Source organism: Vidua chalybeata, chromosome 2 (genome assembly GCF_026979565.1).
Source record: "Vidua chalybeata isolate OUT-0048 chromosome 2, bVidCha1 merged haplotype, whole genome shotgun sequence".
Taxonomy (NCBI): Eukaryota; Metazoa; Chordata; class Aves; order Passeriformes; family Viduidae; genus Vidua; species Vidua chalybeata.
Genome location: NC_071531.1, coordinates 78952609 through 78966324, shown reverse-complemented (window position 1 = coordinate 78966324; position 13716 = coordinate 78952609). Strand labels below are relative to the sequence as shown.

The following is a 13716-nucleotide window of genomic DNA, read 5'->3' as shown; positions in this document are numbered from 1 at the left end:
TAAGAAGCCAATTTAAATAGCAATTAATTAAGGGAAAAAAAAACCCTTAAGGCAAATGCTAAAAAAAGGTATTTATCTAAGTGGTCAGTTTAATCACAAAGTTGTATATTTGAGACAAAAAATGCTGTGACAGGAGCCAAAGGATAGGAGTCAGAAAGAAAAAACACATTGAATAAATGGAGCTTTTCTAATGGGAAAAGTTCCATGCAGTGAAAATTTAAAAATGCAAACAGCATCTGAAGAAAAAAAAAAATAGGAAAGCTTTTACTTTAAATAGAAAGTATGTGATATAAGACATATTGGTAACATGAGAAACGAATAAGAAAAATAAATAAAATTCTGAGCAGTAGAAAAGGAAATTAAAGATAAAAGTCCAATCAAAGCTATTTGAGTGATGGGAGAAATCAATAAGAAATTATACCAAAGAGATATAAAAAGACTGGGGTGATTTTTTTCCTAAACAGCATAATCAGGGTAATGAAGTATAAACCTAAGCAAGAATGTTTTATTTGGAAGTTTTCCTAGATTCATACTGAAAATCAAAAGCCCCAAAAAGCAGCTAGAAAAGCTTAAAATACCCAAAGTGACTGTACAAGTGCTCTAAAGAATAATTTCATTCAGAACAATATAAGCTGATATGAGAATAAGAGCTCCAGAGGAATAAGTCTGTCTTATTTAATTTTCCTTTTTTAAAGGGGATTTGTTCATTTCCTTTATTGATTTAGCCTAAGAAAGATTTGATTCACTGAGTGAATGAGACAAAGGGGTGATCTTTACCTTACCAGTGGTAATGTTTGCTTTTCTGTAATATTCAAGTTTTCATTCAGACAGTGGATTTTCCTGGGTGAACATTTGCCAGTAAACACCTGCAACCTGCCAGCTGTAAATCCAAAGCTGATGACCTTTTTCAAAACTCACTCACTTAAAAGGCTGCAAAAAGTAAAATGCTTTCCAGTGCTGAAGAGTAATTGTTTGTACGAAGGATACAAAGTTGTTTGTATTAACTAAATACTTATAATCCCATGGACTTGTGAGTTAGTTGCACAAGTGCTGGGCTGTTTTCTCAATGACAATCCCACAAACACAATCAAAATCACTTTCAAAGAACACCTCTGATCAGAACCAAATGCTAATCTAGATGCATCTTGAATTACATGCTCTGATTTTATGCACTTTAATACAAATATGATCCTGCACTCATACACAATCTGAAAGAAACAGATACTGGTAGGGGACCCAATAAGGAACACATCAACAATTGCACAGTCACAAACCCACTGCAGTCCTATGAAATCACTAGAAAATAACACTTTTTTTTTTTTTTTTCAGAAAGGAAACATAAATTTCTGAAAAGGAAAGTCACTCCTGTTTCTTCCTCCCGTTTTCATCAAGAAAACAGAATCAAATCATATTTCTTGTTATATGTAATCACTGATCTCTGTGACTTCATTGGCCAAGAAGCAACAGGATATGGACCAAAGCTGCATGGTTATTTTGGCATATGAGATGTATTTTAGAAAAGCTAATAGTTATAAGAGATTAATAATAATTTACGTTTTCATTTAAACTCTAATGGTTTTAGCATTTTCACTGAAAAATGCCTTGCTTCTATCTACTAGTGTTGTTATGTACTAGTAAAAAACCAGTACCAGTTTTATACTGATTTCTCATTTATTCATTCTGTAGATAACATACTTGTCCAAAGTAAGACGATGGTATGAGATTAAAAAAAAGTAATTATTTGAGCTGTAATAACTGAAACCATTTTTCAGCTTTTCTCTATAATTATGAGCAGTGACCTTGAAGAGGTGAGACGTGCATCATGTTTGGAAGTGACACTTCATTTCACTGTGAGATACTCGAAGGCAGGGCTGCCACAGACTGGAGGAAAGGCCTGAAGAAGACTTTATGATGTTCAGCAGGAAGAAACAGTAAATCCTGCCCCTGGCACAGGCTAACTCCCATCAATAGCACAGCCTGGGCACTGACAGCCTGTCAGCATCTCTATGGAAAAGTGCTTGGGGCCCCTGATGGATGGCAAGCTGGGCATGAGCCAGCTGTGTGTCCTGGCAGCAAAGAGGTCAACAGCATCCTGGGGTGGATGAGCAGGAGCAGAGGCTGGAGAATGAGCAAAGGATTATTCCCCAATAGCTCACACTCTTGCCTGTACCTGGAAACTCTGTTCACTTTTGGTTCCTGCACTACAGGAAAGACAACAAAAGGAGGCAAGTTGAAAGCTGTGCTACTGGGATGGCTGGGGATGGAGCACTGACCTGCTGAGGAGAAAATGGGTGATCCCAGCACTTTTTAGCCTGGAGAAGGGGTTCCTCTGAAGACAACTAATAACAGACCCCCTCTACTTATAGGAAGATCATCAAGGCAAAGCTAAGCTTTTCAGACTCACATATGGTAACAGGATGAGTGACAGCAGGCAGATGTTGAAACAAGAGAGGGCCAAACAGGTTATCAGAATTATTTTCCTCAGGAGGACAGCTGAGCTGTGGAACAGGTTTCCTAGAAAGGCTCTGCAACTTCCATCCTTGGAGATTTTTGAGATGCAACTGGATAAATCCCTGAGCAACCTTGTCTGGCCCTATAGCTGACCCTGAATTACCATGGTGGTCTGTGATGCTCTGTACATGCTTTACTTTTGCTCCTTTCCACTGCAAACAGAAGCTGAGATTCCCGCTGCAGTGGGATTCTCATCGCTGGCATCACCACCAGCAGAAGGAGGCATTACCACCAGAGCACAGTGAGGGAGTCTTTTTCTCCTAGCTGTAAGTCTTCAGGGAAGAGCTCTGATTTCTTCCTTTTATATATACCTAGAAAAAACATTCAGTTTTTGGTTTAAACACTCATGCTTTCACCAGTAATTTTCCAAACAGGTACCTGGGGATTACTGTACAATGGAGCATTGTCCTGTGCAAGTGCTCAGGTTAGTAAGTCTTAAGTGCAGGCTTAGTGCCACAAAAACATAACTGCATAACATGCCCTTGTACAGATTTCACAATAATCACAATGTATTATTTAGATAATGCATCTTCAGAAATGCTTAACACACTATATGCAACCTGCATTTAATAACAGTAGGGTCATCAAGCTGCAAAATGCTCAAGTGGCCCATTCTTGTCTTACATTTCAATATAGTTTTTATTTTGCTTCTACACTTTCATCACCTCTTAAATTTATATTAAGTTGATTTGCACTTTCTTTGGGATCTGAAAGCATGTCACACAAAATTATCAAAGCACAGATACAAAAATTAAAAAAGCTCCCCAGGAGCTGCTGAGAATTCCAGAAGGATGACAAATTCTTTTAAATTCTGTAGAGAATGATGGAAAAAAACAAAGATCAAGAAAGGATGCACTACTGAGAAGGACAAAACAAAAACGAGGAATGGTTCAAATGTATAATCAATAAGAAATCAGTGAAGCAGAAGTAGGACTGTATAGATGACAAGGGTAATACTCTGTTGAAACACTGCCAAAAGAAAGTAATTAATTTTTTCACTCACTATTCATAACGGAACATGAAGTTAATGCCAGGAATTGACAGATAATTCACAGATTAGGATCGAAAAATACTGAAGGTACAGAAGTTATAAAGAAATCAGGTTGTCTACTTGGAGAGAATCAAGAAACATGGCTGCAATCTGCATGAATTTTAGAAACAGATTTTGATCTTGTAAACAAATCTCCAAATATGTAATGATTATGGTATACAAAGAGTAAGCTGACTAGTATTTTCTTATGTAACAGTGAAAAGCTTGCCTGGAAGTACATGACTAGAGGAGAGCAATACTTGGAATGATTTCTTTCTTTGCTCAATTTACGTGCAGTGATAAAAGGAGACAACACTTAGTAAAGAAACAGTCCAGACTGAAAGGCAAGACCAAAGACATCAAATGTAATGCAAATGACCTCTGCTCATTTTCAGAAGTATAAAATTGTCACAATGAAGAAACATCTATATCTGACTGTAGTGAATCACAGGTTGAAGGCTGAGATGCTTAATAGACTTGTCCCATAAAAATCTGAAAAGAATGAATTTATACACAGTGGTATAGAAAATATTTCTATTTAAATTAATTCTAATGAAATTATACTGGAGAGGGTGAATGTGGGACATTTACCTCTATTTGATTTCCTTTTATATAAGATATTTACTACCTCATGTGAATTGGAAAGAAATAAGAGTAAAGTAACAAAAAACTGCAGATAACACAAAAACTGCAAGGAATTCTCATCAGAGTAAAAAGCAACAAAAACAGCCGAACGGAAGCAGATTTGCAACAAGTTGCAAAATAACTAAAGTGCAAATTTGGCAAATAAAAATATACATTTATGCACCAAAATAAGCCAAAACTTCATCATCCAACAGTGACTTGAATTTCACTATGCTGACATTAAGCAAAGTGCCGAATAAATGTTGAGTTCTATTTTCATTTTGCACTGGTTTTGCTAACACCAGTTGATCCTTAAGCTGTTTTATCTATCCATTTGGGTTAATAAAAAAAGACAGAGTCACCAACCCAGCCAACCCACCAACCAAGTGCCTTTCCAGTTCTGTTTAGTACTCTGTATAAAATTAATGGTAATCTTCATATGTGACTGGAACACAGTGTCCCTAGCCAAATAAAGAAAACCTCAATTAGGCCCAGTTTCACAGGCAGCAAAAAAGGTTAAGGTAATTTTTTACTACTTAAATATCACACACAAAACAATGCTAATACAGTACAAGAGGTTTTTTTTCATTGCACTTATTAAAGAAATATTTCTCTACCTGCTGAAGTCTATGCAAATGCATTGACATGAATACAACTTGACATAGATTAACTTGTACTGATATTCACCAGGGTCAGGATTTCCCCTCAATGTCGAATTAAACAAACTCTGTGAGTGGGAAAACATTGTTGATAAGAAACGATGAACCAGCACTAGGGAAAATTTAGAAAATGTTTGGGGTGTTTTTTAACATCTTTTTGGAACATATACATAAAGCATTCCTACAGGTACTGAAATGTAAGTAGTAGTGCACTGGCAGTTGCTACATGCGAGTCATTTACTGGCATGTATTGACAGCTTTCAATTTGTCTACAACAAACATTAGAATCAGTACTACCTTAACAAACAGTTTGTCTAAAATCTTTTAAGTTTTAGGATCCATTTTGACTTGTTGCTTATGTGCATAATACATTTATTCTCTTCTCCGTAAAAGGTGTGTCAAAGTAATATAATGGACTGCCTTCAAAAAATGTTAGTTTTCCAGAGGAATGTTTTTTTTTACTTCAATCTCAGAAAAATATTTAAAAAACTGGAAAAATGAAGATGATGGAAATACAATTATTATAGCAGTTGTTTTGGTTACCTCCAGAAAGATATATGGTAAATGAAAGTCCTTATATGAAACAATTTTCAGCTAAATAAATGGCATTTAAATTTGTCATACTTACCATAAGAAGTCTATCTCCAACCTGCAATCTCCCGTCTTTTTGTGCAGCTCCCCCATCAATAATCTTAGTGACATAAATGCTGTTGTCCCCAGGGATGTGTTGGTTTCCCACCCCTCCTGCAATACTGAATCCTAGACCTGGAAAAGATATTGTAAACAAAACATTAGCAATACAATATATTACATTAAACAGAAGTGGAAGAGTAGTATATACAATGTAAACTTTGAGTATTTTTTACAGAAATACAAATAACATACTCTTTCACTTTCCCTGAAAGGTCAGGGGCAGAACTAAAGCAAGAAAATTCTTTGCCATTTACAATTACAGAAAGGTAGAGACAAAAATAATTGAAGCAGTGATGATTCTATACACCCTCTTAACTGGGGTCCAGTGCAGCCTACATCAAGAAGTTATGGCTCAGCTTTCCAGGATCAGCATTAAAACAGTGAAACTTGGAGTTTATTTTGTTAAATATTGCTATAAAATACATCACCATCTATCAGAACAAAATGAAAGATGGTCTGATTGTCCATATAATTTGAAAAATACTAGAAGAGGTCTAGCACAGGTTTTGCAAGTTCATGTTGTACCACAGTGAAGGATCAGTGAAAATAAAAGAGAAAAGGTGTAGATGTTTGATTTAAAGTGTGGGTTTTTTTCTTAGGACACAAATCTGTGCCTATGAACACATAAAGTAAGAAAGCAATAGTCCTTTGTAAATATATAACTTGTATTCACTGACCTGTGAAATTCCTAGATAAACACTCAAAGACCCAAACTTTGGAATGATGTCCTTAATTCATGCTGATATGATTCAAGAAAAGGAAGGCAAAATAAATAGATGTTGGGGGAAGAAAAAAAGACACTTTTCCCCTTTTCCTATATTTCTTATCCTCTGACACATTGCATACACAAGCAAATCATTGCTTTAATTTTTAGGAACATTTTTATCTCTCAATCAAAGGAAAGACAGAAGTGGCTGTGCTTGATTTCCACAGAAATTAACTTCATACAGCTATTTTTCAGAGATTATGTACCTAATGGGAACTTCTATCTGAACAGAGAAGCTACTTCTGACAATAACCTGGTTAGATTATTGCTCCAACTAGGGATTTCTCTTTTAGATGTACAGAAAAACAGTTATATCTATTTAGAGAGTAATCACTGGTTTTATCTATGCAATTTTTGCTGTTCACTCATTCCTAAAAGAAACATGTTGATAATTGCTGTAACCTGAGCAGTGTATATTTAATGCATGCAACATTTTTAGCAGCTGTATGAGTACAGAGATAAGGGGAGGTTTTGAGTGAATTAAATATTTTAAATTTTTTTTACCACATTATTTTCATTTGATCATTATTTTAGCTTCAAAAAGATGTGAGGTCAGATACCATAATGGACTACTTAATGGAACGTGCCACACCAGTAAATTACAAAAAGAAACCTTTAAATTTATATCTCCAATTGAAATACTACTTAATTAATCGACTATTAACAATACACATGAAGTTAATTCAGAAGTATGGGGTAATTAAAAGAAAGCTTTATTGAATTTTCAGCTAAAGCTCACAATCACTCTTACTATTTATGTGCTACTGTCACTCCATGGATAAAAAGATTCTGATTTTTTCAGCAGGGAACAACTTTTTCCTGGGACTGCTAAAGAAGAGAGAAGATATTCTAACAAAACATTAAGAATGAAAATTTTCTTTAAAACTCTAGTTACAGACAAGGAACAATGACTGAATAATATTTCTTGGTGACATAATTATAATCAATTTTATCTAAATCCCATCTGTATAGGCTTCTACCAGTAAGGATCTGAGAATATTCCAGAATGCTGGTGGGAGCAAATGAGTGGGCTAGATCTCAGCCAGAGGGCTTTCTTCAGCCCCACTGCTCACTTAGGGCATGACCGTGGGAGGATTAGGTTGCGGTGCACTTCCATCCCCTCCTCTTCCCTTTATTGACACTGTACACGTGTAAAAAGCAAGGCCATTTCTGCACACACAGCTGCACAAAGTGGGTCCTAATTCAGCCTGGTCCTGCTGCAACACAGCAAATCATAGCCAAGAAAATCACCTGCATTTTCAGCAGTGCTGAGTGGGGTCTTGCTTGCTGTTTGCATGGTTGTAGCACAATGGATGCATGAAACCGTAAAACAAAACAGCACCAATGCAGCCTGCTCCCATTACAAAAGCAAAGCTTAAAAGTATGGAAGGAGTAACTTTTCCTACTACAGTCTACATAAAATTTAGATGTGATACAATGCGGGGGCTACATTGCATTCGTAAGCAAGGTCTGACTTTGGGCAGCCATCCAAATAACCAGCAGTGATTACAGAAAGGTTTAGAAGAGCAGAAGATGGGGTAACACTGTGGGGAGCAAAAGAAGAGTGGGTAGGAAAGAAAACTGAGGGAGAGAAAAATTTTCCATGTCAATCAATAATGATTTAATTTCATTGCTTAATCATACTTGCCTTCTTTAAAAGATTTCTTCTTGGAAAGAACAGGGAATGGAACAATGCCCTATTTAATTTTATTTAAATTACTTCTGCTAATTGCTAGGGCACATGTAAAGTATACTACACAAAAACTTTCGGGTAGGATTCATATGGGCAAATGACATCCGACAACTATGTTTATCATTTATACTACCTGTATGATAAATGAAAATTCATTAAGAGCTTTTAAAGTATGATTCATCTCATCTCAAAAAGACATCTGAAAGAGATGAGGTGAATCATACTTTTGGCTTTTGAAAGTTTGAAAGGCTGGGGTCTGGATGTGGGAAAAGGTGAGTGGGAAGATCAGTGCTATGCAAGTTCACTATCTGAGTTCATTTAGACTGAAGGTTTCTGTTTGAACACTTCGGAAAGGTTTGGTCAACTCTGGTGTGCATCTCTGGTCACTCACTACATCAGGTTAGTGTTAGATTCTTACTCTGTTTTAAAGGCAGAGAATCATTCAAGCAATGGAACAAGGTATGTTTTCTAAATGGTATTTTACATTGTTCCATTGAATTACAGCTTCCTCCCCCCCATCAATAAAACAGTGTATTTGGTTGCAGAACCTTTTTCTTGTTGATTCCTTTGGTTATGAAAACATTTCAATCAGAACACAGTTCAGGAGTTGATCACTTCCTCTTTGGCTGATGTGCAATCTGCTTCACAGAAACAGCTGATCTTGGAGAGAGTACTTAAATTCCTCACAATAGGAATTAGATGGAGGATAAATTCAGAATGGAGTTGAGGAAGAAATGTTTTCTGATGATGGTGGTGAGGCACTGGCAACAGGATGCCCTGAAAAGTTGTGGATGCCCCACCCCTGGAAATGTTCAAAGCCAGGCTGAATGGGGCCTTGAGCAACCTGATCTAATGCTAATGAGTAACAGGTTTGGAACTTAAAGATCCCTTCCAATCCAAACCATTCCATGTTTCTATGGTTCAGTGAAGAAGAGACTACTTTAAGAGGGAAAAAGCTGAGAACTGGATTTAATACTGGTGCACATCCAAGTCAAACTCAGCTTTGTTCAAAATCACTGAAGAGGATAGGCCCTTATAAGATGTGTATGTGACTCTATGTGTAAACTAGGAAAGTTGAGTCAAACCTAATTTCCTTCCATTCCACTGGAATTGTGTTTGCAAAATTCACCCACCTTTGGGTTCCACAAATGCTGATCACTGATCCTGTGAATAATAATGTGCAATAATCTCATGAAAAAGCAGAAGTTTCTGGTATCAGAAAGAGGAAAAGGGACAGGGACAAAAGCTATTCAATCAAAATTGGAAACTGCAGAAAAAAATGCTACTATTAATAAGTCGAAGATATTTAGTCATATTTTTTCCTGGGATTATTAGCAAGAACATGTTAAAATATTTGGCTATTTACATCTATTTTGCATTATTTGCCACACCAGATACATGTTTTAAATATATCACTATATTAGTAAAACAATATAGTCTAATTATTTTTCTAGTAAAAGTAGGCTTGGAGGCTCTCCATATAATTAGTCCAGCAAGTTGGACTAATAAAAGTAAATAATAATAATTAAAAATAATAAAACCTCTGTTAAAGACACGGCGGGTAAATGGATGTCACATTTTGCTACTATCCTACACAGAGAACCAAGCTTATTTTAAATCAGCAAAGAAAGTGAGGCTTTTAAAACACAAATAAAACAAGAGTTTCATGGCTCCCAATAAGGGGAAGCCAAAGAAAGCAGCATTTAAGTCATAACCTCAAAATATAGTTAAGAAGTGTTTGATTTCCGGGTAGTTAATCAAAACAGTTAACTTTAGAGACATAAAACAGGTAATTCCTAATTCCTAGCTATACCACAGTGCACCTTACCTCATAACTGACCTGCAAGCATAGACTTTGTGAAACCACAACAGGCATAGGACTTTCAACAGAAATATTATCATATTAACAAATGAAATGTGAATGGGAGTAGGAATCTAAGCCTAAGAAGAAAGACCAAAGTTTAGAGAAATCATGTGTACTGACAGTACAGAGCATTCCAAGCAATAAAAATCAAAATGAGTCATTTCTGTCAAGCCTGGACAGAATGTCTGGGCTCTGTAAGACCATTGAACAGGTGTCTTGCCAGCAGAAGACCCTGTACCTTGACAGTGGGATGCTGGCAGCAAGACTGCAGCATGTGACATCTGCCATTCTCTTGCCTGTAAGCCCAATAGGGAACCAGATCATATCAGTAAAAATGTGTGTTTACTAAATGAAAAAAATCAGCAGATGAGCAGCCACCTTGTGGCTTTGAGACTGAAGAAAGATATTCAATATAAAGGACCACCCATAACAACAGCAGACTCCTAGAGGGTATAAATAATTGATAAAAAAAATCTGTCAGTTCATGGTTGCCAATCAAGAAAATACCAAGAGATGTGGTAAGGGTTTGATGTCCTATGTCCTTTGTGTCACATACAAGTGAGCCAGACCCTCAGCACGTACACCCTGTGGGATGTTAGTGAAACAGAGAGTGAATGAAATACATGAAAGGAAGATCATAAATGGTTAACTTATTCAGAGATTTCATTAATAAATGCCACTACCCCTTCCTATACATTCATTGCTTTTTGCCACATTTATTTTCTAAAGGTATGAAACAAACTGATTTACTCCAGAGCATTGTGTGCACTCAGATTTTAAGAAACTGTTTCATGCAGCAAAACAGCAAACCAGAAAGGACCTCCAACAAGCTGCCCCACTGAGGTCCTTCCCTGACACTGCAAGCCTGGCTGCTCTGTGGCATATGACATATCAACCATGCTCCTGCAAATAACTGGACATGGCAATGAGGAACCCAATCTGGGGCAGCTCCTGCCTTTTCCAGCCACTTCTACAACACAGCAACAAAAAATTTAGTTTGTTAAAACTGTCAAACAATGGAAACAATGAGGAACAATGAGGCCCAATCCAGGCTTCTAATTAATCAAATTCCACTTGCAGGGAGGAAAGGAACATGGGGAATATAAATTGCTTTGACTGATATAATGATTGACTTGTTTTGACAGGTACCACTGTTATGTCCGGTTTTTATGAGTAAACAAACTATAAAAATGTTAATTATAAACAAAGGAGTACCACAGAATGTCTCCCTATGCCCTTTGCTCAAGCCTCCTGTTGCCAGTTTTAGCTTTCCTGGAGGACATATATAGCACATATTTACAATAACACCTCACAACTGTGGACAATTAATACGCTTGTTATAGCTGTGACTTATGACTATTGTTCATTATTGACAGCAGATTCCTCTTTTATTTGGTCCATACAAAAATAAAATACATCACAAAATAAAAACTAAAGTTTGTGTCACAATAATTATACAATGTTACAAAGAGGGACCAATCTTCCTCTACAGAGCTCTTTCTTTGTCATCCTATGAATCAGTTCTTGAGAAACCATTAATCCCAAGAATATGAAGTCACTTTATCTCATCTCCTTCATGTTGTAGCAATGGAGCCAAATATAAATTTATTTGAGTGAGTTCTTATAGCAATTCTTATGCTTGATGCATGTGACATCTTATGCCAGAAGGACTTACATGAATAAAATTTGCCTGCATTTTGTTTTGTGGATGAAAAAGTCAATCTAAAATACAGTATGATTCATAAAACTTTTACTAATATTCATAACATATTTAAAAGCTGTCTAATTTCATTGTCATTGTTAATTCTTGTTTCAGACCCTGCTCCCAGATCACTTCAGAGGGCTCTTTTTGTAACTAACAATTGGATAATAGCCTAGACCACGAAGAAGGCCCAAGTCCATACACAACTAACACAGCATGTTGTTATCTGCTGTTTCTTTCTAATGGCCTTGAGTTAAAAACTTCAAGCATCTTCCTTATTGTTGTGACATTTTCTTTCAGAAATATCTAGTGTTTCAGGTTATTTCCCAGTTGATGTCAGATAGAATAAAAATGACGTACAGTGCCACTAGGTAAGAAGAATATTGTCCAAAACCACCTTACACAATGTGAAAATTATTGTTCCCCTTACACTGCGTGGCATTATATATTTGTGCCTTCAAGTATTTATCCAACTGGTTTTATGCATTTCCTTTGTTCCTGCCCACAGCCATTTTTATAGTTATTATTTTCATGAATCCCTACATTCTGGCTCCCAGTGCATTACCTCTCCATTCCACTGAAGCAATAGGGATGCCAGATTTCAGTACAGCCTCTGCTGAGGATCAAACTAAGCAGCACACACAGCACTCCCACTGAGTATGGCCTGTGTGTTCACAAGAGATGCTATGGCTGGATGGCAGCTGGGATTACACAGCAGGCAAGGAGAATTATTTTCTTGTAAATGAGCACTGATACTTTTTTGTACAGAGACAGATTTTTGTTGAGGTTTTCATAGAAATTAAACCGTAAAATTTTTCATCTTATTTGCCTTTATCTGCATGAATTTTTAGCTCTGCAAATTCAAATTTTCAAAGTAAACTATAATAGTATAGTTAGTTCTAATTTTAACTATTCTTGATTTAATAAAAACAAAAAGGATCATTGACACTTAGAACATTATAGTAACACAAACTTTCTGCACAGCCTAGTGCAAGAATGTGCAGAGGTGTGTCCTTGATTCTTGATGAAAACAGAGATATTGATCTCGCTGAGATTAAAATGGCTTCAAGACACTGCTGCATATGTACATTCATACTATCACAAAGTTCTCTGAAGGACTGAAGGCTTGGAAAAATGGCAGCCAATTTAAACTCAGAGGAGAGTCTGTGGTGGTAGTTACTATCTGGTGATGGAGGGATGGCAGGCTGATTTCCATACCTTTGACTGAGAATATCTAAGCAGGTTTTCAGCATATGTAATTTAAAAAATTTGGCTATCATGTTGCTAACTACAGTTCCTTATATCTGTTCCAAAACAGCTTCCTGCTGAGATGTCCTGGAAAACCCCTGCCCACCACTGCATTCTCTGAAATTACTTTTCTGCTGGGGGCAGGGGAATGTAAAGTGCCACATCTTCTCTTTGGACATATGGTTCATCAATGTCATCTGAGACCCATAAAAGCCAGAAACACAAAAGAGACCAGAATACAGAAAAAAAATCATCTGGATATTCCAGGCACTTTCTTGCTGAGTTGCTCAGCTGTAGCCTCAGAAGAAAATATAAACAATTTCAACTACTATTTTCCAACTACGTTTTCATTTTTCGGGCATCAAAATCAAACATTACAGCCAAATTTATTAGGTAAGAAAGAAAAGAAGGAAGAGAAAGAAAGAAAGGAAGGAAGTTGCGGAAGGGAGAAAAGAAAGAAAAAGAAAGAAAAAGAAAGAAAGAAAGAAAGAAAGAAAGAAAGAAAGAAAGAAAGAAAGAAAGAAAGAAAGAAAGAAAGAAAGAAAGAAAGAAAGAAAGAAAGAAAGAAAGAAAGAAAGAAAGAAAGAAAGAAAGAAAGAAAGAAAGAAAGAAAGAAAGAAAGAAAGAAAGAAAGAAAGAAAGAAAGAAAGAAAGAAAGAAAGAAAGAAAGAAGAAAGAAAGAAAGAAAGAAAGAAAGAAAGAAAGAAAGAAAGAAAGAAAGAAAGAAAGAAAGAAAGAAAGAAAGAAAGAAAGAAAGAAAGAAAGAAAGAAAGAAAGAAAGAAAGAAAGAAAGAAAGAAAGAAAAGAAAGAAAGAAAGAAAAGAAAAGAAAGAAAGGAAAGGAAGGAAAGGAAGGAAAGGAAGGAAAGGAAGGAAAGGAAGGAAAGGAAGGAAAGGAAGGAAGGAAGGAAAGGAAGGAAGGAAAGG

The 13716-nt window shown here is 36.2% G+C and overlaps 1 protein-coding gene across 1 annotated transcript in view; it reads right to left on the bottom strand.

Moving 5' to 3' along the window:
* Nucleotides 1-13716, bottom strand: part of DLG2 (discs large MAGUK scaffold protein 2) — a 984977-nt gene that overhangs the window by 269941 nt on the left and 701320 nt on the right. Inside the window, exon 13 of the mRNA XM_053935819.1 lies at nt 5453-5589. Coding sequence (XP_053791794.1) covers nt 5453-5589 — 137 coding nt within the window. The remainder of the gene's footprint in view (nt 1-5452; nt 5590-13716) is intronic.